The 24,341-nt window shown below is 40.1% G+C and overlaps 1 protein-coding gene across 4 annotated transcripts in view; it reads left to right on the forward strand.

Annotated features, from left to right (window-relative positions):
* LOC122556672 (protein phosphatase 3 catalytic subunit alpha) overlaps positions 1 to 24,341 on the forward strand; it is a 426,923-nt gene that overhangs the window by 365,367 nt on the left and 37,215 nt on the right. For all 4 annotated transcript variants that reach the window (XM_043703683.2, XM_043703682.2, XM_087995359.1 and 1 more), the window contains 4 exons: positions 6,836 to 6,930; positions 13,545 to 13,670; positions 15,635 to 15,712; positions 20,740 to 20,824. In XM_043703683.2, coding sequence (XP_043559618.1) covers positions 6,836 to 6,930; positions 13,545 to 13,670; positions 15,635 to 15,712; positions 20,740 to 20,824 — 384 coding nt within the window. The remainder of the gene's footprint in view (positions 1 to 6,835; positions 6,931 to 13,544; positions 13,671 to 15,634; positions 15,713 to 20,739; positions 20,825 to 24,341) is intronic.

Genomic DNA, 24,341 nt, shown 5'->3' on the forward strand with positions numbered 1-24,341 from the left:
TGACATCTTGAAAAATGTCCATATTAGAGAAAAGGAAGTGCTGGATGTCTTGATATGCATAAAAGTGGATAAATCCCTAGGACCTGATCAGGTGTACCCTAGAACTCTGTGGGAAGCTAGGGAAGTGATTGTTTGGCCCCTTGTTGAGATATTTGTATCATCGATAGTCACAGGTGAGGTGTCCGAAGACTGAAGGTTGGCTAATGTGGTGCCACTGTTTAAGAAAGGTGGCAAGGACAAGGCAGGGAACTACAGACCAGTAATCCTGATGTCGGTGGTGGGCAAGTTGTTGGACGAAATCCTGAGGGACAGGATGTACATGTATTTTAAAAGGCAAGGACTGATTATGGATACTCAACATGGCTTTGTGCATGGGAAATCATGTCTCACAAACTTGATTGAATTTTTTGAAGAGGTAACAAAGAGGATTAATGAGGGCAGAGCGGTGGATGTGATCTGCATGGACTTCAATAAGGCATTTGACAAGATTCCCCATGGGAGATTAGTTAGCAAGGTTAGATCTCATGAATATTGGGAGAACTAGCCATTTGGATACAGAACTGGTTCAAAGGTGAAGACAGAGGGTGGTGGTAGAGAGTTGTGTTTCAGGCTGGAGGCCTGTGAGCAGTGAAGTGCCACAAGAAATGACTACTTTTCATCATTTATATAAATGATTTGGATGTGTGCATAAGAGATGTAGTTAGTAAGTTTGCAGATGACACCAAAATTGGAGGTGTAGTGGACAGCAAAGAAAGTTACCTCAGATTATAATGGGATTTCAGATTATAACAGGCCAATGTACTGAGAAGTGGCAGATGGAGTTTAATTTAGATAAATGCGAGGTGCTGCATGTTGGGAAAGCAAATCTTTGCAGGACTTATACACTTTAATGGTAAGGCCCTAGGAAGTGTTGCTGAACAAAGAGACCTTGGAGTGCAGGTTCATAGCTCCTTGAAAGTGGAGTCACAGGTAGATAGAATAGTGAAGAAGGTATTTGGTCTGCTTTCCTTCATTGGTCAGAGTATTGAGTACAGGTTTTGGGAGGTCATGCTGCGGCTGTACAGGACATTGGTTAGATCACTTTTGGAATATTGCATGCAATTCTAGTCTCCTTCCTATCGGAAGGATGCTGTGAAACTTGAAAGAGTTCAGAAAAGATTTACAAGGATGTTGCCAGGGTTGAAGGATATGAGCTATAGGGAGAGGTTGAATATGCTAGGGCTGTTTTGCCTGGACTGTCAGAGGCTGAGGGGTGACCTTATAGAGGTTTATAAAATCATGAGGGTCATGATAGGATAAATAGACAAAGTCTCTTTCCTGGGGTGGGGGAGTCCAGAACTAGGGGACATAGGTTTAGGGTGAGAGGGCAAAGGTCAAAAAAGGCACTAAGGGGCAATGTTTTCACGCAGAGGATGGTACGTGCATGGAATGAGCTGCCAGAGGAAGTGGTGGAGGCTGGTACGATTGCATTTAATGGGCATCTAGTTGAGTATATGAATAGGAAAGGTTTGGAGGGATATGGGCCAGGTACTGGCCGGTGGGGACTAGATTGGATTAGGATATCTAGTTGGCATGAACAAGTTGGATCAAATGGTCTGTTTCTGTGCTGTATGACTCTATGACTCTAACTTGGGTGGCAACTTTGAGGGATCTACGTGGACCCCAAGATCCTGCTGTTCCTCCACACTGCCAAGAATCCTGCCTTTAATGCTGTATTCAGCATTCAAATTTGAGCTTCCAAAATGAATCACTTTGCATTTATCCAGGTTGAACTCCATCTGCCACTTCTCAGCCCAGCCTCTGTATTCTGTCAATGCCTTATTATAGCCTGCAACAGCCCTGGACACAATCTACAACACCACCGACATTTGTGTCATCGGCAAACTTACTCGCCAATCCTTCCACTTCTTCATCCAAGACATTTATAAAAACTACAAAGAGCAGAGGCCCAAGAACAGATCCATGTAGTATACTACTGGTCACCGACCTCCAGGCGGAATGCTTTCTATCCACTGACACTCGCTGTCTTCTTTCACCCAGCCAATTCTGTATTCAGACAATCAATTTCCTTTATTCCATACCTCCTGACTTTCTGAATAAGCCTACCAGGGGGAGCTTTATCAAATGCCTTATTGAAATCCATATACACCACATCCACTGCTCGACCTTCATTAACTTGTCCCATCCTCAAAGAACTCACTAAGGTTTGTGAAGCATGACCTGCCCCTCTCAAAGCCATGCTGACTATATTTAATGAACCTATGTTTTCCAAATAGTCATAAATCCTATCTCTCAGAATCCTTTGCAGTACTTTGCTTACCACAGACATAAGACTGACTGGTCTGTAATTCCCAGGAATTTCCCTATTCCCTTTCTTGAACAGAGGAACAACATTCGCCTCCCTTGGAGAGTGAGGATGCAAAGATCATTGCCAGAGGCGCAGCAATCTCATTCCTCATTTCCCGTAGTAACCTTGGATATATGTGGTCTGGCCCTGGGAATTTATCTATCTTGATGTTTCCCATAATTTCGAGCACATCCACATTCTTAATATCAATCTGATCAAACCTATTAACCTGGTAAATGGTATTCTCACGATCAACAAGGTCCCTCTTGCTAGTGAATACTAAAGCAAAAAATTCATTTTGGGCCTCCTCTACTCCTTCAGACTCCAGGCATAGGTTCCCTCCACTATCCCTGATCGGCCCTACCCTCTCTCTGATTATTCTCTTATGCCTCAAATAAGTGTAGAATGCCTTTGGGTTTTCCCTAATCCTTCTGGCCAATGCCTTTTCGTACCCCCTCCTCGCTCTCAGTCCATTTTTAAGTTATTTCTGAGCTACCCTGTAATCCTCTAAATCTGTGCTCGATCCTTGCTTCCTTCTTCCTCTTGATAAGAAGCTCCTTTTCTCTTGTCATCCAAGGCTCCTTCACCTTACCATTCCTTGCTTGTCTCAATGGGACAAAGCTATCCAACACTCGCGACAAGTGCTCCTTAAACAGCCTCCATATTTATGTTGTACATTTCCCGAAGAACAGTTGTTGCCAATTTATACTCCACAGCTCCTGTCTGATAGCAGTGTAATCTCCCCTTCCCCAATTAAATGCCTTCCTATACCCTCTCCATAGCTATGGTAAAGGTAAGGCACTTGTAACCACTGTCATAGAAATGCTGTCTCACTGAGATTTCTGACACCTGGCCTGGCTCGTTGCCTAGCACCAAATACAATATGGCCTCCCTCCCAGTCGGCCTACCTACATGTAGAGTCAGGAATCCTTCCTGGACACACCTGACAAAAGCAGCTCCATCCAGACCATCCACACTAAGGAGGTTCCAATCAATATTGGGGAAGTTGAAATCACCCATGACAACAACTCTGTTACATCTGCACCTTTCCAAGATTTGCTGTCCAATCTGTTCGTCCATCTCTCTGCTATTGGTGGGGTCCACAGAAAACACCCAAAAAAGTGACTGCTCCTTCCCTGTTACTGACTTCCACCCATACTGACTCAGTGGACAAACCCTCATTAACAACCTCCTTTTCTGCAGCTGTAATGCACTCTTTAATTAACAATGCTACTCCCCCTCTCTTTTACCCCCCTCCCTATTCTTTTTAAAAGATCTAAATCCTGGAACATCCAGCAACCATTTCTCCTCCTGTGAAATACATGTCTCGGTTATGGCCACAATGTCGTAATTCCAAGTATTGATCCATGCTTTAAGTTCATCACTCTTATTCCTGACATTCCTTACATTGAGTTGAGACTGTGGTGCTGGAAAAGCACAGGAGGACAGGCCGCATCCAAGGAGGAGGAGGATCGACGTTTCAGACATAAGCCCTTCATGAGGACTCCAACCCATTTCTTGCATTGAAACAGACACACTTTAACCAACCCGTTTGCCCTACCAGCTGTGTATCCTTCCTGACAGACTCTCTGCATTGAATTTCTGCCCGTTCAACAACTATCCTGTCCTCTGATCTGTGGCTCTGGTTCGCATCCCCCTGCCATATAAGTTTAAACCCTCCCAAAGTGCTCTAGCAAATCTCCTGCCCAGGACATTGGTTCCCGTCCAGTTTATGTGCAATCCCTCCTTCCTGTGTAGGTCCCACCTTCCCCAGAAGGTACCCCAATGAGCTACGTGTCTGAAGCCCTCTCTCCAGCACCAGCCCTGTAGCCACGTATTTTGCAGCACTCGCTCCCTGTTCCTTGTCTCACTAGCACGTGGCATTGGTAGTAATCCTGAGATTACTATTCTGCTGGTCCTGATTTTTAGCTTCCAACCTAACTCCCTGAAAACACCTTTTAGATCCTTATCCCTTTTCCTAGCTGTGTTATTGGTGCCAATGTAAGATAATAGGTGAAGTCGACATGAGGGAGCAAGTAATGAAGTTTAAATCAGGGTTATTGTCTATGAGTGTGAATGCTCAGGTTATAGTACATAAAATTAGGGAGATAAAGGAGCTGATTGGCATGTGGAAAGATGATATTCTAGCAAATCAGACTATCTCAAAGAAATGCAGGCCTGGGTCTTAAATATTCCGGTATGCAGTGAGTTTAGAAAAGATAAAAAGGGAAGGAAAGGAGGAGAAGTAGCAGTTTTGCTGACAGTGAACATTGAAGCACGAAAGAGAGAGGATGTCCCACAGAGTTCATGGACAGAATCAATTTGGCTAGAATGAAGGAACAATAAGGATGCAATTACATTGCTTAGTGTAGTTTATGGACCACTGACTAGAAGGATGTGGAAGACGAAATCTGCAGGAAAATTGCAGAGAGATACCAGCAGTATAGAGCAGTAATAATAAAGGGTTTTGGTTACCCAAATATAGACTTGAGATACTCATAGTATAGGGGGAAGCAAGGAACAAGCATTTCTAGATTATGTTCAGAAGAATTTCTTGCAGTACTATATATTAAGTCCTGGGAGAAAGTGAGGACAACAGAGTCTGTAGAGACCGAGTTCAAAAGTGTGGTGCTGGAAAAACTGTAGCAGGTCAGGCAGCATCCGAGGAACTGTAGAGTCAATGTTTCGGGCATAAGCCCTTCATCAAGAATGTGAAGGGGAAAGGGGCCTGAGAGATAAATAGGAGGGTGGAGCTGGGGGTAAGGTAGATGGCATGGCAACAGGTGGATGCACGTTGAGTAGAATGTTGGAATGTAAGTTTGACAAAACTGTGGGACCAATGAAGGTGGCAAGACAGATGGAGAGTCAAGTTAATAATGCATAAGTTCTTGGCTTTATTAATAGAACCATAGAGTACAAGAGCAAGAAGGTGATGTTGAACTTGTACAAGACACATTTTAGACCTCAGCTGGAGTACTGTGTACAGTTGTGGCTGCCACAAGATAGGAAAGATGTGAATATATTGGAGACAGTGCAAAAGTGATTTGCAAGAATAATTCCAGGAATGAGAAACTTCAGTTATGAGGATAGATTGACGAAGTTGGCACTGTTCACCTTGGAGAGAAGAAGACCGAGAGGAGGATTGATCAAGGTTTTCAAAATCATGAGCAGGCTGGATAGAGTAGATTGGGAGAAACTGTTCTGGCTCATAAAAGAAGAAAAAAAGAGGGTTAAGAGTTAAAGAGAAGTGCAAATGGAGCAAGGCTAATGTGAGAAAAACACCTTCTCACAGTAACTATTAGGGTAGAGAGTTCACTGCATGGGAATGTGATGGAGGCAGTTTCAATTGGATCATTCAAGAGAGTAGTGGATGATTATTTGGATTGAAACAATGCATAGGGATATGGAGAGGAGGCAGGGGATCGGCAGTAGGAAATAGAACCAGTGCCTCCTTCAGGGCTATAACAATTCTGTGATTCTCTGATTTTGATTTTGTGATTTTTTTTTGTAGGAAAGAATGGACAGACAATATTAAGGAAGGATACAATTCTAAAGGGAATACAGGAACCAAGGGACCTGTGTATATTTGTGCACAGATAATTTAAAGTGACAGGACAGGTGAAGAGAGCCATTAATAAAGTACCCTGAGTTTTATTAATAGCGACATAAAGAACAAGAGCAAGGAGGTGATGCTGGACTTGTATAAGACTTTTACTGGACCTCAGCAAGAATGTATTGCTCAGTTTTGGACCTTACAGTATCGAAAGGATAGGAATGCATTAGAAAAGGTACATAAGAGGTTTATAAGAATGGTTCCAAAAATGAGAAATGTATGTTACAAAGAAAAATTGGAGAAATTAGGGCTGTTCTTTTTGGAGAAAGAAAGATTAAGAGAATATCTGATAGAATTTTTCAAAATTGTGAGGAGGCTTGGCAGGGTAGATACGGAGAAAAGGTTCCTGCTCATACAAGGATCAAAAATAGGAAACTGCAGATTTAAAGTGATTTATACATAGTGATTTGGAAATGTGATGTGAAAAATAATTTTTGCACACAACAAATGGTTTAGGTCTAATATACACTGACAGCTAGTGGAAGCAAATTCAACTAAAGTATTCAAGAGGGCATTAAATGAATATTTAGATAAAAAGAAGCAAAGTGCAAGGGTATGGTGAAATGATAGGAAAATGGCAATATGTTGTAATGTTCATTTGGAGAACTAATATAGGCATGGTAGACCGAATGCTCTGTCTTGCAACATGTCTGTGATTCTGTGATGTGCTTTGTTTTACATGCTTCAAAACAACTACATCATACAATCCTACTAAGATTACAATTCTTAAAAAAAACATTGCTGTTGTCAGTATGTTCTTGCATGTTTCATTAAATTTATGACTTGATACCTAGCAAGCCTGGGAAAGCATAAAGGAGCATGTGTAAATAATATAGTGTAATTGCATAAAAATCTTAGATTTATTTACTTTTCAGCTATCGCATGTACAGAAAGAGTCAAACTACAGGTTTCCCTTCACTCATCACAATCTTTTCAGCACCAAATTACCTTGATGTTTACAATAATAAAGGTAAGGAATTCTACTGTAAATTAAATCAACAAATGAATATTAATCTTGAAAACATAATCTTGTTAAAAGGGTGCATGCTTTCTCTGTTACTTAGTACATTGCACGTGAGCAATCACCATTACTCCAACATCAAAGAATGAGTAGTTGTACTTCTTTTCAATAAGGTAGCAAAGGAGGCAAAAAAAAACATTTTAACTGGGAGCAGGTGTTGTATGGCCACGAGTTGGGGTGAGGAATTGAATGGTGTCAGATTCAAATCAAGTCCTGGGGAGCTATAATTCCTGGACCTGAGTTACAGGTCACTCAGCTGCTCACCCACGATTGTTTGAATCATGTCATCCAGCGAGCTGCACACCTCTTAAAAGGTTAAAAAAAAAGGTAATAGAATGTGGACAGTTTTACAGATGGGAAGTAAATGAAAAGCCTGAAGCAGCTATTATTTAGACATGCCAGCTCACTGTGAGCTGCTGCTCATGATGATGATTGCTGACACTATCCCCTTTAAGTGTAGGAAGCTACAGGCCTCCTTAATTGAGTGCAGTAAATGAAAACCACTTCCTGGTATGATAGACATCGCATTACTGGGGTGGCATGCTGGAAATCAAGCCCCACTATTTCCAGAATCATCACAGAAGTTGAAAATTTTATCAAAGTTCCCCTAGTCCTCAATTTACCTGTTTATTGGACTCTAGTTAACAGAAAGTTTAGACCAGATTTCTGTACTTAACAATTAAAAAATAAATAATATCTAATCATAAGTAAACAGCTATGAACTGTTGGCATATAGGTCTACTAGTAACTATTTTAACCCTCTTCTGAAACCACACACACACACACAATTGATTTTACAAGGGGAGAAAAAGGTACTGGGTAAACAGTTAAATGACACCAGTCTTCAGAATTCCATATCGGGGTTTCCTTTGCTTCCATGTCCTTCGGTACTCTGACCTTTTCCTTCAGGTTCTTTCACTACTTCACAGAAAGCACAGATTTGCTAATTCACAGATTATAAAGTCTCTGATGTATTAATCAAAAGCAATAGCTTAGAGCAATTGGTAAGAGAAAAGAAATGGTTTTCTTTAGCTTCAGTTATTTTACTGGAGAGAGAGAGAGAGAGAGACCATCTCCCATTCTAGAGGTCTGAGGTTTCTCACTGTAATGTTCACACCCATAAGGCATTCATCTATCCAGGAACCAGTTGTTGTTGTTGTCAGCAGATGCTGAGTTCTGATGGAGAGTCAGTGGACTTGAAATGTTAAGGCTGCTTTTTCCTGACAGATACTGCCAGGCCTGCTGAGTTTTGCCAGCAATTTCTGTTTTTGTTTCAGATCTCCAGCATCTGCAGTACCTGTCAGGAAAAAGCAGCCTTAACATTCAAGTCCACTGACTCTCCATCAGAACTCAGCATCTGCTGACAACAACAACTGGTTCCTGGGTAGATGAATAGCTTATTAAAATAAGTTTCAGCAACTTGCTTTTTAAAAGTGCAGCAATTCCTTCCTCCTTTTTGTAAAGCAATTATTACCCAAAGAGTAATATTTTCTTTTAAAAAGCAATATTTTTAAAAATTACATTCTTTAGAATTGTTATAGGCACTTCAAGGAGGACTAGATGTTAGGTCTCACTCCTTTGAGATCCTGAGTTGTTCTGCTTACAAGTACAAATATTATTGTCATAGTTAGTGATGCTAATGGCATTCTCCTTTGTGACACAGCTAGGATAGCATCCTAATTATGTAAAGGTGGATTGTTTCCAGTCCAGCTCGCCCATTCTCCTTTTAGCTCTTATTATCATTTATTCAACTTTTCTGTCTTGGCCTGCTATCCGTAATCTACTTGTTTACCTACCCCTTTCAAAACTCTCTCTCGCTTTCTCTTTCTCTCTCCCTGTCTCTATCTCTCTCTCCCTGTCTCTTTCTCTCTCTCCCCGTCTCTTTCTCTCTCTCCCTGCACAATATTAGTTCTAAAGCATTATTTCCTCTATTTAGTTCTTCAAAATATAGTTCTTGACAGCCATCTCGTACATTCCAGGAATTTATCCTCCACAACATTTATGATAATTGGTTTTCCTAGTCTGTAAGTATATTCAAGTCCCCATGATTTCTATATTATACTTTGTGATACATATACACCTCAAATTATCTGATCTATATTTTCACTGCTATCACTATGTGGTCCTTTTCATCACTCCCACCAATGGTTCTTCCCTTTTTCTCTTTCTTAGCTCCATTGTTTCTATGTCTTGGCATTTGAACCAAGATCCTCTTTCACTAATAGATTGAATTCAATCTTTATTAATAGCACAAACAACCTTTTTCCTTTTTGCCTAATATTCCAAAATGTTAAATGCCCCTGAGGATTCAGTTCCTAGTCTTGGTCGCCATGCAGCCATATCTCCATAATGGCAATTATATCATACTTGTTTGTTGTGAATACAATGTGAATTTAGATAGAGTGCCTTTAATCTTTTCTTTTTATTATTTTTGCAACCTCTAGCCTTATCTGCCGTTCCACTAGCTTGTATGTTTGTCCCATCCTACCACACTCAGATTATCAATTCCTGTATTGCTACCTTATTGCTTTTTCTCCTTCACTCTCGTTAAATGATCACATCTTCCCTCATAGGCTCACTTGTTCCCACAGCTTAGTTTAATTAATACCTTCAATTAGATGACTGATCGGGATACTGTTTTTAGCAGAGTTTGGGTGAAGACTGTGCATTTTCCCCAGTCGTGGTTCCATGAACCAAAATCAATTTCTAATACACTAATCTTTCGTTGTCTAATTGTATTAACCCCATTCAAATTTGTTCAATATTCAGTTATTAATCTATTGATTGTTACCTTTAAGGTTTTGCTTTTTAATGTAGCCCTAGCTGCTCATAATCTCTGAGCAGAGCCTCTTTCCTATCTTATTTATGCATTAGTACTTAGATGAATCATGACAACAAAATCCTCTCCTTTTCATCACTAGTTAATTTTGAGAGTAGATGTAAACCCTGGCACTGGTAGACAGCACAGCGTTTTCAACTTCAGCTGCAGGGAATTGTGACTGTCCATCTTACTATCCTGTCCCCTACCACTGCATTTCTATTAACTTGAGCTCCCTCCTTGTACCCCACCCCTCCCAAACCCCACACAAAGTTTCAGTTATTTTCTTTACCACTGAGTCATGCTCCTTTTTTTTATGGTCCCTGATTTTACACACACAGCCTTCACAAAGGAAACAAGTAACCCATCCCGAAAATGGTGGAAAAATAGTGTTTTGTGAGAAGGAGGAACTGAGGGAAATTCGTACTGTTAGGGAAATGATGTTGAGGAAATTGATGGGATTAAAAATCAAAAAATCACCAGAGCGTGATAGTCTACACCCCAGAGTACTTAAGCAGGTGACCCTACAATTAATGGGTGCATTGATGGACATCCTTCAAGGTCCTGTTAACTTTAATTGGAGGGTAGCTGACGTAATCCCAATATTTAAAAAAGGAGGTAGAGAGAAAACAGGCTGACATTGATAGTCGGGAAATTGCTCAAGCCCATTACCCAAGTTTTAATAGAGAATACTTGGAAAACGGTGACAGATTTGATAGAGTCAGCATGAATTTACAAAAGGGAAATCATGGTTGAAACATCTACTGGAATTTTCAGAATGAAACTATCAGAGTTGATTACGGGAAGACAGGGGATGGGGTTTACTTGGACTTTCCAAAGACTTTTGTAGATGTTCCACATGAGAGGTTAGTATGTACAATGAAACCTTGTGAGTTTGGGAGTTGTGTACTGACATGGATAGATAATTGGATATGCCATGGAGCGTGAGCAAATGACTTGTGCACGATTGATTGCTGAATAGGTCAATCTTAAAATACATGGAGCTATACAATTTCCAACACATGCATTGATCAATGGAAGTAAGCTTGTGGTAGACAGTAATAAGGAATACATTATCAGATGTATCATACAGCACTTCAAGACAAAAGAGCTGACTAGATTGCTCCATTTCAAAGGTGAATTTGAGCACAGGATGAGGTAAATTAAAGTGTGTAAAGAAATTCTTATACACAGCCGAAAGATTCAAATATTGCAAATGTATCTATTAGAAAGGTACAAATGTCTCTCTTGGACATTCCATAGAAAACAAGTTTTTGTAGAAAACACCAAACATGTCACTAACTGGAGAAAGTCCAATGGCAATACCAAATATTTGACTAAAATGGTTTTGTAAAAAATTGAACTCAACTCCACAAGCTGCTGAATTCAAAAGTTCAATGATTGCAAATTCAGAACACAGCAGTCTGGATTGATATACAAAGGAATCTCGATTATCCGGCATTCGCTTATCCGAATATCAGATTATCCAGCAAGATCGCAAGGTCCCGATGCTTGGCTAAACTATGTTATCCAGCATTTGATTATCCAGAATTTGATTAACCAAATGAAATACTCCTGCCCTTGTCCTTCGGATAATTGAGGTTCCTCTGCAGTGACATGACGAAAATGTCCATGGCCTCCTCGAGTGACTCATTAGGCTTGCCAGTGTTGGAACTAGTACTGAGATAGGAACTGCTTTCAATTTGCAGATCATGAAAAGTATTTGTGAAGGTGAAGGAATCCTTCATCATATATGCAGAAACTCATTCAACCATTTATCCAATTCATGTTGTGCAGAACAATTAAAGATAAGATGGAGTGCAATAGGACATCACTCTGAGTGTCTTACAGAGTTCATTTGTGCATGGACATAGTAAACCATAATAAACAATCCTATTAGATATACTACAAGGCAGCTTGTTCCTCTCACACAAGTTTAACAAATAATTTTGTAATTTTCTTTTGAGCAGGGCTGTGCAGTCATGCTTGGCAGTGGATCTATTTATACAATTGTCATTATAATTGTGCTTGTTAAGAATGATTATTCCAATCACTTTGTCAGGCTTGCAAGTGTGGATGTCTGCTTTGAGGCAGTATGAAGCCATCAGATATTTGCACTGTTTTGTGAAAGTCAGGATATTAGCACTTTACATGCACTAGATTCAATAGGAGCACATTCATAGACTCTGTATTTTCAAAGTAAAGGTAAAGTCACCATAGCCCCAGAGGACCATGGGACTTCTGTCTCATCAGAGAGAGATGACTGATGATAGTTTAACCTGAGCATCAATACACTTCAGGTGAAGGGGAATCTTTCAAGGTAACCTCAGCCATTGCAGGAATTCAACCCATGCTGATAGCATCACCCAGTGCCCATCTTTATTTTCTGTATATCCAGAAGTGGTTTAACGCACAACTGAACATTTTTTTTTCCCCTATCACCACATCCCTCATGGTATTTTTTTCATCCATTAACCACCACCAGTAAATCAGCCATGTTTTCTAACTGATTTATGTTATGTGCTAAGCCCATTAATGACAATTCAGACCAACAAAGGTGAGGAACGAACTCAGTGTCCAATCTTTCAGGCACTATAAGCGGTTAACATTTCACTAACATGAATAACAACACATTTCCTTAAATTAAGAAAATCACATATCAGCTGGTTTTTGCGAGAAATTTGAGCAGAAGTTGCTCACCCAAAGATTCTGCATGAAAAACAAGGCACAATAAACCAGTCTCCATATTTTTTACCATCATCCTGTCTCGTGATGCTGTTCTGCACCTCTGGAGCAGGTCAGGCCTGAACCTAAGCCTTCTGGCACCACCAGTCTGTCATAGAAATTCTGATAAACCAGTGTCTGGATATTTCCACATCAACCTGTTCAGCGATATTATTACACATCTCTGGAGCAGGTGAGACTTGAACTCAGGTCTGGAGGTCTGGAGGTGGAGATACAACCATTGCACCATTGGAGCCCCTACAAACTAGTGTCCAATGAAAGATTCAACAAGAGAAAAACAGCTGTGGGCTTTAAGTTCAGTCAATTAGAGAAACAATTAATTAGATAGGCAGGCCTAGTGGAGGGGTTGGCGATCTGCTCAATGGTGACCCTGGCCACAATTGGGCCTTCTGGTTGGGTGGTAGGCTTGGGAGGTGGTTGGGACGAAAGGTGACTGAAAGAGGTGAACCCTTCCTTCCCAATCAATCGATGTGTAGGGTACACCAGTATTAATGTGATGAGACCCTTAATTGACCACAAATGCAACAATTGGCATCAGCTTTTCCATGCAATTGGATCAACTTGCCTTCTGATGACCCACCTGATTAAATACATTCCCCCATCTCCCAGCCTGGTCCAGTTGGGCGAGTGGGCATTAAATTCACCGATTGCATATATTTTGAGTACTAGGAGCTTGCATGAAAGACAGTTAAGAGAACAGTGATTCTCGCTTTGTGATAACAAAATTTGTTGAAATAGCAAATATTTAATCTGCAGTGAACCAAGAAATAGAGAACTCAGGAACAAAGTGAATGAGCCTTGAATAAGTTTACACTTCAAAAGTTCTTCATTTACATTGAATTACTTTGCAATTTCTTAATAAATGCTTGTTACTTAATAAACCACAAGATTATCCTTGCAAAAGTTAGTCAAGGAAGTTTGTACAGCTGCTATTGTGGTATATAACCTAAGTAACTGATACTGTGCTAAGCTGTTACTGTGTCTCTCTACTTCATTTTAGCTGCAGTATTGAAATACGAGAATAATGTTATGAACATTCGACAGTTCAACTGTTCTCCGCATCCTTACTGGCTACCAAATTTTATGGATGTCTTTACTTGGTCCTTGCCTTTTGTTGGTGAGAAAGGTATGTGAACAAACTTTTAAGCTTCAGCTTACAGGATGACAACTCTCAAGGCTACTATATATAACTTCCAATGTAATTTTAGTCTGTAAATTACATGGATTTAAATTTGAGTCACTTTAAATTTTGTGTTAGATTAATCCAAATTATATTATTTTAGTAATGTGTTCCTCTGAAATTTTAGTGAAATAATTTAGAAAGAATCCAATTTTCTCATAATTTAAAAAAAAGCTCATCTGTAAATAGTGTAGCGTGAATCTTAATTGTGAATGGGTGCAGAAAAGTGAGAATGTTGTGTTGTATTCCTTCTCCATGATATTCTTATGGATAATTCCAAGGTGGTACTTTTTACTGGGATGTAAAAGGTGTTTGAGCAAAACTTAAATATTCACAGTATTTAATCTGTAATCAGTCACATACTATGGATAATGTCTTTGTCATTCAGCAGCATGGTGATTGCTAGTATTGAATGGTCAATCGTTTATGTTTGTTTATATGTTTGGAAAAATAAATTTATGTGGCTAAGCCTATTCTGTCTATCAACTATAGAAGGATGTTTTCTTTCATCTGTTGCCTTGGTTCAAACTTTACGTAGAAACAAACATTCTCTCGTTCTGTAATCATAAGCTTTGTTAAACATGTGGGTCTCCTTCCACTTTGAAAGGAAATTAATGTAAGCTTCTGTTTCAAACACACAAAGAGAAAGCTACCTAAAATTTAAGAGGATAGCTAAGTTTTCATTAAAATAATACGATTCAAAGCAATCTAGGTTATCCTGTTTATTAGAAATGCAGTTGATTAGCTCAGTTCACTGGGCAGCTGGTTTGTGATGCAGAGTAACACTAAAAACATGAGTTCAGTTCTTGCAACAGCCGAGGTTACAATGAAGGTCTTTCCTCTCACCACGGGTGTAGTGACCTTCAGGTTAAACCACTGTCAGTCATCTCTATAGTTTATTACTTAGATTCCCACATTGTAGCTTGTATATTTTTCATTTTATATTTATCTTTATTAAGAAAAAGGTGTATAGCTAACAGTCAGGAGAAATGCAGAGTTCTGAAGATAAGACTTGGGACAAGAACAGATTTTAATCAGACAGCCATCAAGATCGTTGGTTACATCATCACCATGGAAACAGCAAAGTTTGTCCCAAGACTAAATGGAAGATTCATGATTGAACAGACGTTTTCTGTACTGGTGGCTTCTAGGAATATCCAAGGAAATTTGGATCATTTAGGTTGAGCCAAGTAACTTTCCAGACAGTTGCAAATACCAATGCAGTAGGTGCAAGGAATGGCCCATGACTGAAGCTAATGAACATTTATAACAGACAATACGATTTTGATTGTCCTTCGTAATTGCTATTCAATATTGTAATAATTTAATTCTCACTAAGGTTTAAGTAAAATCTTAACTCTTAAAACTATGAAGCAAACTTTAAAAGATTGTAGAACTACAACCTTTTTTGATGAACTAGATTTAAATTACAGACATAAGATGCCATTTCACACAAGTTTTGATTTTTTTTATGTCTTACAATTCAGTTGATTTACTGTGCAAAACATGACCATTACTTCAAATGATTGAACAATACTGTTGTTTGTGGTAATGAAGGTTTAACTCCTATTATCATGCAATACATAAAAATCTGCCAGTAATATTAATTTTTTTTAAAATACTTTTTCATGGAAATGCATTTCATGCTCTATAATCTTTGATCTTTGTCTTTCTGGAGTTTTCACAACTCGCAGATAATCAATTGATTTGCTTTGAGACAGTAACGTGAAAGTGCACAAGAACACCCTAAAGTGATGTATCCTTCTTCTTCCCTCTCTCTCTGATTTTGATTAGTCTCATCAGCATCTTTTCCAATAAAGAAGTTGTGATCAAGATGATGGTATGATGGTCAAGGTTAGCAAGGTGATGGCATTGTTCTGAAATTTAATTTCTTTCTTTTCTTGTTTCAGTGACAGAAATGTTGGTGAATGTTCTAAATATCTGCTCTGATGATGAACTCATGACAGATGGAGATGAGATATTTGATGGTAGGAGTACTTTTTACAATTTACAATATATAGAAAAAGAGTTGCCTTCATATAGCTGATACGGTGTGAAGATTCTGGCCTATGCATAATTCTTTAGAAAACACTTCTAATGAATAGAAATACCTCTGGTACTTAAGTATAGTATCTTAAATGATGGAGAAAAAAAGGTGTATAGCTAACAGTCAGGAGAAATGCAGAGTTCTGAAGGTAAGACTTGGGATAAGAATAAGTTACAGAGATAATGAGACTTAATCAAGATGAAAACTTTGAATTGGAGGGGTTGCAAGAATGTGTCCAATATATATCAGTAAAGATCAGGCTAATGGGAGAATAAGTCTTGCAGCAGGAAGATGGGAAGTCAGAATAGCTAAGTCTAGAGATAACAACGGCACAAATGTGAATTTTATCAGATGGCTGTGGGCGGGGCATGGGTGAGAATAGATAATCTTTGTGTTGGAAATGACAAGATCAAATAAGATCCACACCTACTGAATTGAACATTGGGCGGCACGGTGGCACAGTGGTTAGCACTGCTGCCTCACAGCGCCAGAGACCCGGGTTCAATTCCCGCCTCAGGCGACTGACTGTGTGGAGTTTGCACGTTCTCCCCGTGTCTGCGTGGGTTTCCTCCGGGTGCTCCGGTTTCCTCCCACAGTCCAAAGATGTGCAGGGTCAGGTGAATTGGCCATACTAAATTGCCCGTAGCGTTAGGTAAGGGGTAAATGTAGGGGTATGGGTGGGTTTCGCTTCGGCGGGTCGGTGTGGACTTGTTGGGCCGAAGGGCCTGTTTCCACACTGTAATCTAATCTAATCTAATCTAATCTAATCTAATTATCAGCAATATGTGGAAACTCAACCCATGTAATTGTTCATGTAACTAAGGTGCAGCACATAAGCTAGAAAGCAAAGAAGGCCAAGTACAGATAAACTGCTGAAGTAAAGGTGGAGCTAAACAAAAGGAAATCATTATTCAATGTGTTCTGGTTATAAATAATTAAGTAATATAAATTAGAATCACAGAGATATACAGCACAGAAAGAGACCCTTCGATCCAACTCATCCCTGCCGACCGACTATCCTAAATAAATCTAGACCCATTTGCCAGCATTTAGCCTATATCCCTCTAAACTCTGCCTACTCATATATCCATCCAGATGCCTTTTAAATGTGTAATTGTACATCCACCACTTCCTCTGGCAGCTCATTCCATATACACATCACCTCTGCATGAAAAAGTTGTCTCTTAGGTCCCTTTTAAATTTTTCCCCTCTCACCTTAAACCTATGCTCTCTACTTTTGGACTCGCCCACTCTGGGGAAAAGACCTTTTCCATGTCCCTCATGATTTTACAAACCTCTGTAAAGTCATCCTTCAGCTTCCGATGATGTAGGAAAAATAGCCCCAGCCTATTCAGCCTCTCCCTACAGCTCAAATCCTCCAACCCTGGCAGCATTCTTGTGAATCTCTTTTGAACCCTTTCAAGTTTGACCAGAATTACATGCAGTATTCCAATAGTGGCCTAGCCAATGTCCTGTACATCTGCCACATGACCTCCCAACTCCTATACACTATGCACTGAAAAATAATGGCAAGCATAACAAACGCCTTCTTCACTATCGTATCTACTTGTGACTCCACTTTCAAGGAACTATGAACCTGCACTCTAAGGTCTCTTTGTTGAGCAACACTCCCCAGGACCTTAGCATTAAGTGCGTATCCTACCCTGATTTGCTTTTCCAAAGTGAAGCATCTCACATTTATCTAACTTAAACTCCATCTGCCATTCCTCAGCCCACTGGCCCATCTGATCAAGATCCTGTTGTATTCTGAGGTAAACACCTTCGCTGTCCACGACACCTCCAATTTTAGTGTCATCTGCAAACTTACTAACCATAATTCCTATGTTCACATCCAAATCATTTATATAAATAATGAAAAGCAATAGATCCAGCACTGATCCTTGTGGCACACCACTGGTCACAGGACTCCAGTCTGAAAAGCAACTCTCCATCACGGTCCTCTGACTTCTACCTTTGAGCCAGTTCTGGATCCAAATAGCTAGTTCTCCCTCTAATCCATGTGGCCTAACCAGTCTACCATGATGATCCTTGTTGATTACCTTACTGAAGTCCATTTGGATCATATCCACTGCTCAGTCTTCATCAATCCTCTTTGTTACTTCAAAAAACTCAACCAAGTTCCTGAGACACAGTTTCCCATGCACAAAGCCATGTTGACTGTCCCTAATCAGTCCTTGCCTTTCCAAATATATGTAAATCCTGTCCCTCAGAATTTCCTCTAACAGTTTACCCACCACTGTTGTTAGGCTCAGCGGTCTATAGTTCCCTGGCTTTTCCTTAACACCTTTCTTAAATAGCCAACCTCCAGTCTTCCAGTGCCTCGCCTATTACTATCAATGATACACATACCTCAGTAAGGAGCCCAGCTACCTCTTTCCTAGCTTCCCACAGAGTTCTAAGGTACACCTGATCACCTTTGTGTTTTAAGACATCTAGCACCACCCGCTCTGTAATATGGACATTTTTCAAGATGTCGCTATTTATTTCCACATGTTCTCTATCTTTTATATCCTTCTCCATAGTAAACACCAGCAAAATAATCATTTAGTAACTCCACTATCTCCTGTGGTTCCCCACATAGATGGCCTTGCTGATCTTTAAGGGGCCCTATCCTCTCCCTAGTCACCCTTTTGTCCCTGGAATCCCTTTGGATGCTCCTTAACCCTATTTGCCAAAGCTATCTCATGTCCCCTTTATGCCCTCCTGATCTCCCTCAGAAGTATACTCTTCTAGGGAATCACTTGATTGCTGCTGTCTATACCTGACACATGCTTCCTTCTTATTCTTGACTAAAACCTAACTTTCTCTCGTCATCCACCATTCACTACAACTACCAGTTTTGTCTTTCACCCCAACAGGAACATACTGTCTCTGGACTTTCATCTCATCTCATTTTTGAAGGCTTCCCATTCTACAGCCACCCCTTTACCTGCGAACATCCGCCCTCAATCAACTTTTCAAATCCCCTGTCTAATACCATCAAAATTAGCCTTGCTCCAATTTCGAACTTTATCTTTTAGATCTGGTCTATCCTTTCCCATCACTATTTTAAAGCTAATAGAATAATGGTCACTGGCCCCAAAGTACTCCCACACTGACACCTCAGTCACCTGCCTTGCCTTATTTCCCAAGAATAGGTCAAGTTTTACACCTTCTCTAGTAGATGCATCCACATACTGAATTAGAAAGTTTTCTTGTACACACTTAACAAATTCCTCTCCATCTAAGCCATTAACACTATGGCAGTCCCATTCTACGTTTGGAAAGTTAAAATCTCCTGCCATAAACACCTTATTATTCTTACAGATAAATTGAGATCTCCTGACAGATTTGTTTCTCAATTTCTTTCTGATTGTTGAGGGGTCTACAGTACAATTCCAGTTCGGTGATCATCCCTTTCTTATTTCTCAGTTCTATCCAAATATCTTCCCTGGATGTATTCCCAGGAATATCCACCCTAAATACAGCCATAATGTTATTCCGAATCAAAAATGCCACTCCCCCCTCATCTCTCGACCCCCCCCCCCCCCCGACTTTCAATCCTTCCTACAGCATAATAACCCGGAACATTAAGCTGCCAGTCCTATCCATCTCTAAGCTACACTTCTGTAATTGCTATGATATCCCAGTTCCATAATCATACCCTAAGTTCTTCTGCCTTACCTGTTAGGCCCTCATTTCATAAGAGCTGGTCTTGGTACCAGAAACCTGGCTGTCAGTGCTACATACCCCTGAGAGTCCATCACCCCCTACATTTTCCAAAATAGCATATTTGTTTGAGATGGGAATATCCATAGGAGACTTCTGTATGACCTGCCTCCCTTTCCTACCTTTTCTGGAGGTTACCCATCTACCTGACTGTATCTTCGGTTTATCTCCCTCCCTGCAACTGCCATCCATCACTCCTGATACTGTAAATTCCTCATTGTTTCTAACTGCCACTCCAATCGATCCATGCGATAAAATAGGATTCACAATCAAGCACACTTGGTGCAGACGTGATCATCAGTAGCATGGGAACTCTCCCTAATCTCCCACATCCAACAGGAAGAGCATATCACTCTACTAAAAGCCATTTTTGCATCTTAACAATCTACAGACCCAGAAAATACCACAGTCTTACTACTCTAAAAACAACACTGCAGGCTAACTTAGTACATATGTTTTTATATTTTTAATCAAGAGACTGGTCTCAAGAACAACATGTAATCAAATAAAAAAACACTCTACTCACTATTGTAGATTTACAAAAGAAAAACAGTAAGGTTACACTTTGAAAAGCCACTGAGCTGCTCCTGCTCCCACATACAGGTTTCTGTGAATGTCACTGATTGGAGTTTGTTTATTTTTTTTAGAACCTGTCCAGAGTTTGAAAGTAGACAGTAAATGCACAAGCTGTGCAGATTACTGCTGTGTCAGAAAGCAGTGTAGGTTTCTTCCTCTGTTTGAATTACTGCCCATGTGGTCACTACCCTTTGTTTTCCTCCTTCTTAAAGTTGCCATTGTTTTGATTTATTTTCCCAAAGTTCCAAAATAATGCAACAGCTTATAAAACAATAATTACTGCTCCTGGAATTCAAGGAAATCAGCTCCAACTCTGAAAATACCTCCAAAATGGAGCAGCTCTTACAGCCACCATTTTTTCCCCGTCCTTCATCTTGGATTATCCAGAATCCTTTTATAGCAGTCCCATTGAGATAGGCAGTAGCAATGAGACAATGGGGGAGGATGACATGCACAATTATCTCAAAGGGTGGCAGAGAGGTTTAAGATACCTTAATGTGTTTTGACAATCGAGGAGGTAATCTATACATTATTCTGGGCAATTTTGATGCTTTATTCGAGGTGGAAGTCTAATTCGAAATGTTCCCATTTTGTTATTTAAAAAAAAAGTGAAGAGAATTTAGGCTTCTCTTTTCTGAATCAAATACTGCTTTTTGTTCCAAGCAAATGCAGCTGCCGCTCGTAAAGAGGTCATCAGGAACAAAATTCGAGCCATTGGCAAAATGGCAAGAGTATTTTCTGTGCTCAGGTAAGAGTTTACAAAGCTTTTTCTTTTCACTGATTTTTTAACTGATCTCTTGTATTTACTCAAACTGTTTTCAATAATGTATAAGATGTTCATTCCAGCATTCATAGAATTATAGAATCCTTCCAGTGTGAAAGGAGGCTATTTGACCTATTGAGTCCACAGCGACCTTCCGAAGAGCACCACACCCAGACCCAAACCCCTGCTCCAAATCCCCATGACCTCATATTTACCATGGCTAATCCATCCAACCTGCACATTCCTGGATTCTATGGACAATTTACCACAGTCAATCCAACTAACCTGCATATTTTTGGACTGTGGGAGGAAACAGGAGCACCCGGATGAAATCCGTGCAGACATGGGGAAAACATGTAATTTCCAGACTGAAATTGAACCTGGGTTCCTGTTGCAGTGAGGCACTGAGCCATCATACCTCATTGTAACTGTTTAAAGGACTTCAAAAGCACAAAAAGATTAATTCACAAAGTATCATTTAAAATGTGTTCTATCATTTTAATAATTACTTCAAAAGTAATCCAATAGGTATTATTTATGTATCAATTTTGCTAATAATGTACAAAACATAAAAATAATTAATGTGCAATATCCATTAATCGCCCAAATTTATCTTTAAAAATGTTGCAAGTGAAAATGCACAACTTGAACTTTAGCATGCAATTATGAATTTAAACTGATTTTTCACATAGATTCTTCCAGCAGGCACCTACAAAAAAAAACACACAAATCAATATCCTCTGTGTAATCAGTATGTATATATATTTGTATATGTGTAATAAGCAGAACTCAGAGATGCATACAATGATGGAAATTATAAAACAGGAGGAAGTTGTTCTTCCTACTGCATCCAGCGTTGACTCTTTAACTGAAGCGATTTACTATTTTCCTGACATTTGCCCATATTGATTTATATTTTTCTTCTTCAAGTACTTACCTCATTCCATTTTAATTTACATGTGTAGCAGAACAAAAACTGCCAATGGGAAGCTTGTTCTAGTGTGGACAGCAAATTACAAATGACATACAGTCAGGGACCCAATGTGGCTCTGCCACTTCAAAGTTTAGCCAACATGCATTGGGAGGCATACAGAAAACTGTCATGTTAATCAGTCACTTCAGTGTGGAAGTAGACTAATTAATTGTGATTTAATTGAGAATTCATAGGCAATGTGAGCAGGAGTAGTTCATACAGCCCATCGAACCTCAAAGAGCCAGCAAGTTATTATGAACTCAGCCAGGTCAACAGGTGAGAGGACAGTGAGGCAATATGGTTCGTTGAAACGGCCCTGCTGGTAAGCTTATGAACAATGAAACAAGGTAACTGTTGAACTGTTACATGAAAGATTCTCACTACACAAATCTGTTCACTAAAGATTTCACTGCTTCATGCATAACCTCCAAACTTCTAAAAGTCATTGTACTTTACTCACCTTCATTTGTACTTCTTTACTGCTGGCCTTCACTGCAGGAAGTGAAGAGATTTGCAGCTCTTTAATGCAGACTTTTAGTGAGTGCAAGAGAAGCAACGCTGGAGAAATGCCAGCAGCTACACCAGCCTCTATTTGCTCAGCTCATGCTTCTCCACAAAGTCAATGGATACAACGATCAGAGTTACAGAGTCATAGAGATGTACAGCATGGAAACAGACCCTTCGGTCCAACTCATCCATGCCGACCAGATATCCCAACCCAATCTAGTTCCACCTGCCAGCACCTGGCCCACATCCCTCCAAACCCTTCCTATTCATATACCCATCCAAATGCCTTTTAAATGTTGCAATTGTACCAAGCTCCACCACTTCCTCCGGCAGCACATTCCATATACGTACCACCCTCTGTGTGAAAAAGTTGCCCCTTAGGTCCCTTTTATATCTTTCCCTATCCTATCCATGCCCCTCATAATTTTGTAAACCTCTATAAGATCACCCCTCAGCTTCCGAAGCTCCTGGGAAAATAACCCCAGCCTGTTCAACCTCCCCCCATAGCTCAAATCTTCCAACCCTGGCAACATCCTTGTAAATCTTTTCTGAACCCTTTCAAGGATCACAACATCTTTCCGATAGGAAGGAGACCAGAATTACACTCAATATTCCAACAGTGGCCTAACCAATGTCCTGTACAGCCGCAATATGATGTCCCAACTCCTGTACTCAATACTCTGACCAATAAAGGAAAGCATTCCAAACGCCTTCTTCACTATCCTATCTAGCTGTGACTCCACTTTCAAGGAGCTATGAACCTGCACTCCAAGGTCACTTTGTTCAGCAACACTCCCTAGGACATTACCATTAAGTGTATAAGTCCTGCTAAGATTTGCTTTCCCAAAATGCAGCACCTCACATTTATCTGAATTAAACTCCATCTGCCACTTCTCAGCACATTGGCCCATCTGATCAAGATCCTGTTGTCATCTGAAGTAACCTTCTTCGCTCTCCACTACCATTCCAATTTTGGTGTCATCTGCAAACGTACTAACTGTACCTCTTATGCTTGCATCCAAATCATTTATGTAAATGACAAAAAGTAGAGGACCCAGCACCGATCCTTGTGGCACTCCACTGGTCACAGGCCTCCAGTCTGAAAACAACCCTCAATTACCACCCTCTGTCTTGTACCTTTGAGCCAGTTCTGTATCCAAATTGCTAGCTCTCCATGTATTCCGTGAGTTCTAACCTTGCTAACCAATCTCCCATGGGGAACCTTGTACAACACCTTACTGAAGTCTATATAGATCACATCTACCACTCTGCCCTCATCAATCCTCTTTGTTACTTCTTCAAAAAACTCAATCAAGTTTGTGAGAAATGATTTCCCACGCACAAAGCCATGTTGACTATCCTTAATCTGTCCTTGCCTTTCCAAATATATGCACATCCTGTCCCTCAGGATTCCCTCTAACAATTTGCCCACCACCGACATCAGGCTCACTGGTCTATAGTTCCCTGGCATGTCCTTACTACCCTTCTTAAAGAGAGGCACCACGTTAGCTAACCTCCAGTTTTCTGGCACCTCACCTGTGACTATCGATGATACAAATATCTCAGCAAGAGGCCCAGCAATCACTTCTCTAGCTTCCCACAGTTCTCGGGTACACCTGATCAGGCCTCCTGGGGATCTATTCACCTTTATGCATTTCAAGACATCCAGCACTTCCTCCTCTGTAATATGGACATTTTGCAAGGTGTCACCATCTATTTCACTACTTTCTATATCTTCCATATCCTTTTCCACAGTAAATACTGATGCAAAATACTCGTTTATACCTCCCCCATTTTCTGCAGCTCCACACAAAGGCCGCCTTGCTGATCTTTGAGGGGCCTTATTTTCTCCCTAGTTATCCTTTTATCCTTAATGTATTTGTAAAACCCCTTTGGATTCTTCTTAACTCTATTTGCCAAAGTTATTTCACGTCCCCTTATTGCCCTCCTGATTTCTTTCTTAAGTATACTCATACTGCCTTTGTACTCTTCAAAGGATTCACTTGATCTATCCTGTCTATA

The sequence above is a fragment of the Chiloscyllium plagiosum genome, unplaced genomic scaffold, assembly GCF_037043375.1.
Source record: "Chiloscyllium plagiosum isolate Xiang-an unplaced genomic scaffold, Cpla_swu_hap1 HiC_scaffold_16, whole genome shotgun sequence".
NCBI lineage: Eukaryota > Metazoa > Chordata > Chondrichthyes > Orectolobiformes > Hemiscylliidae > Chiloscyllium > Chiloscyllium plagiosum.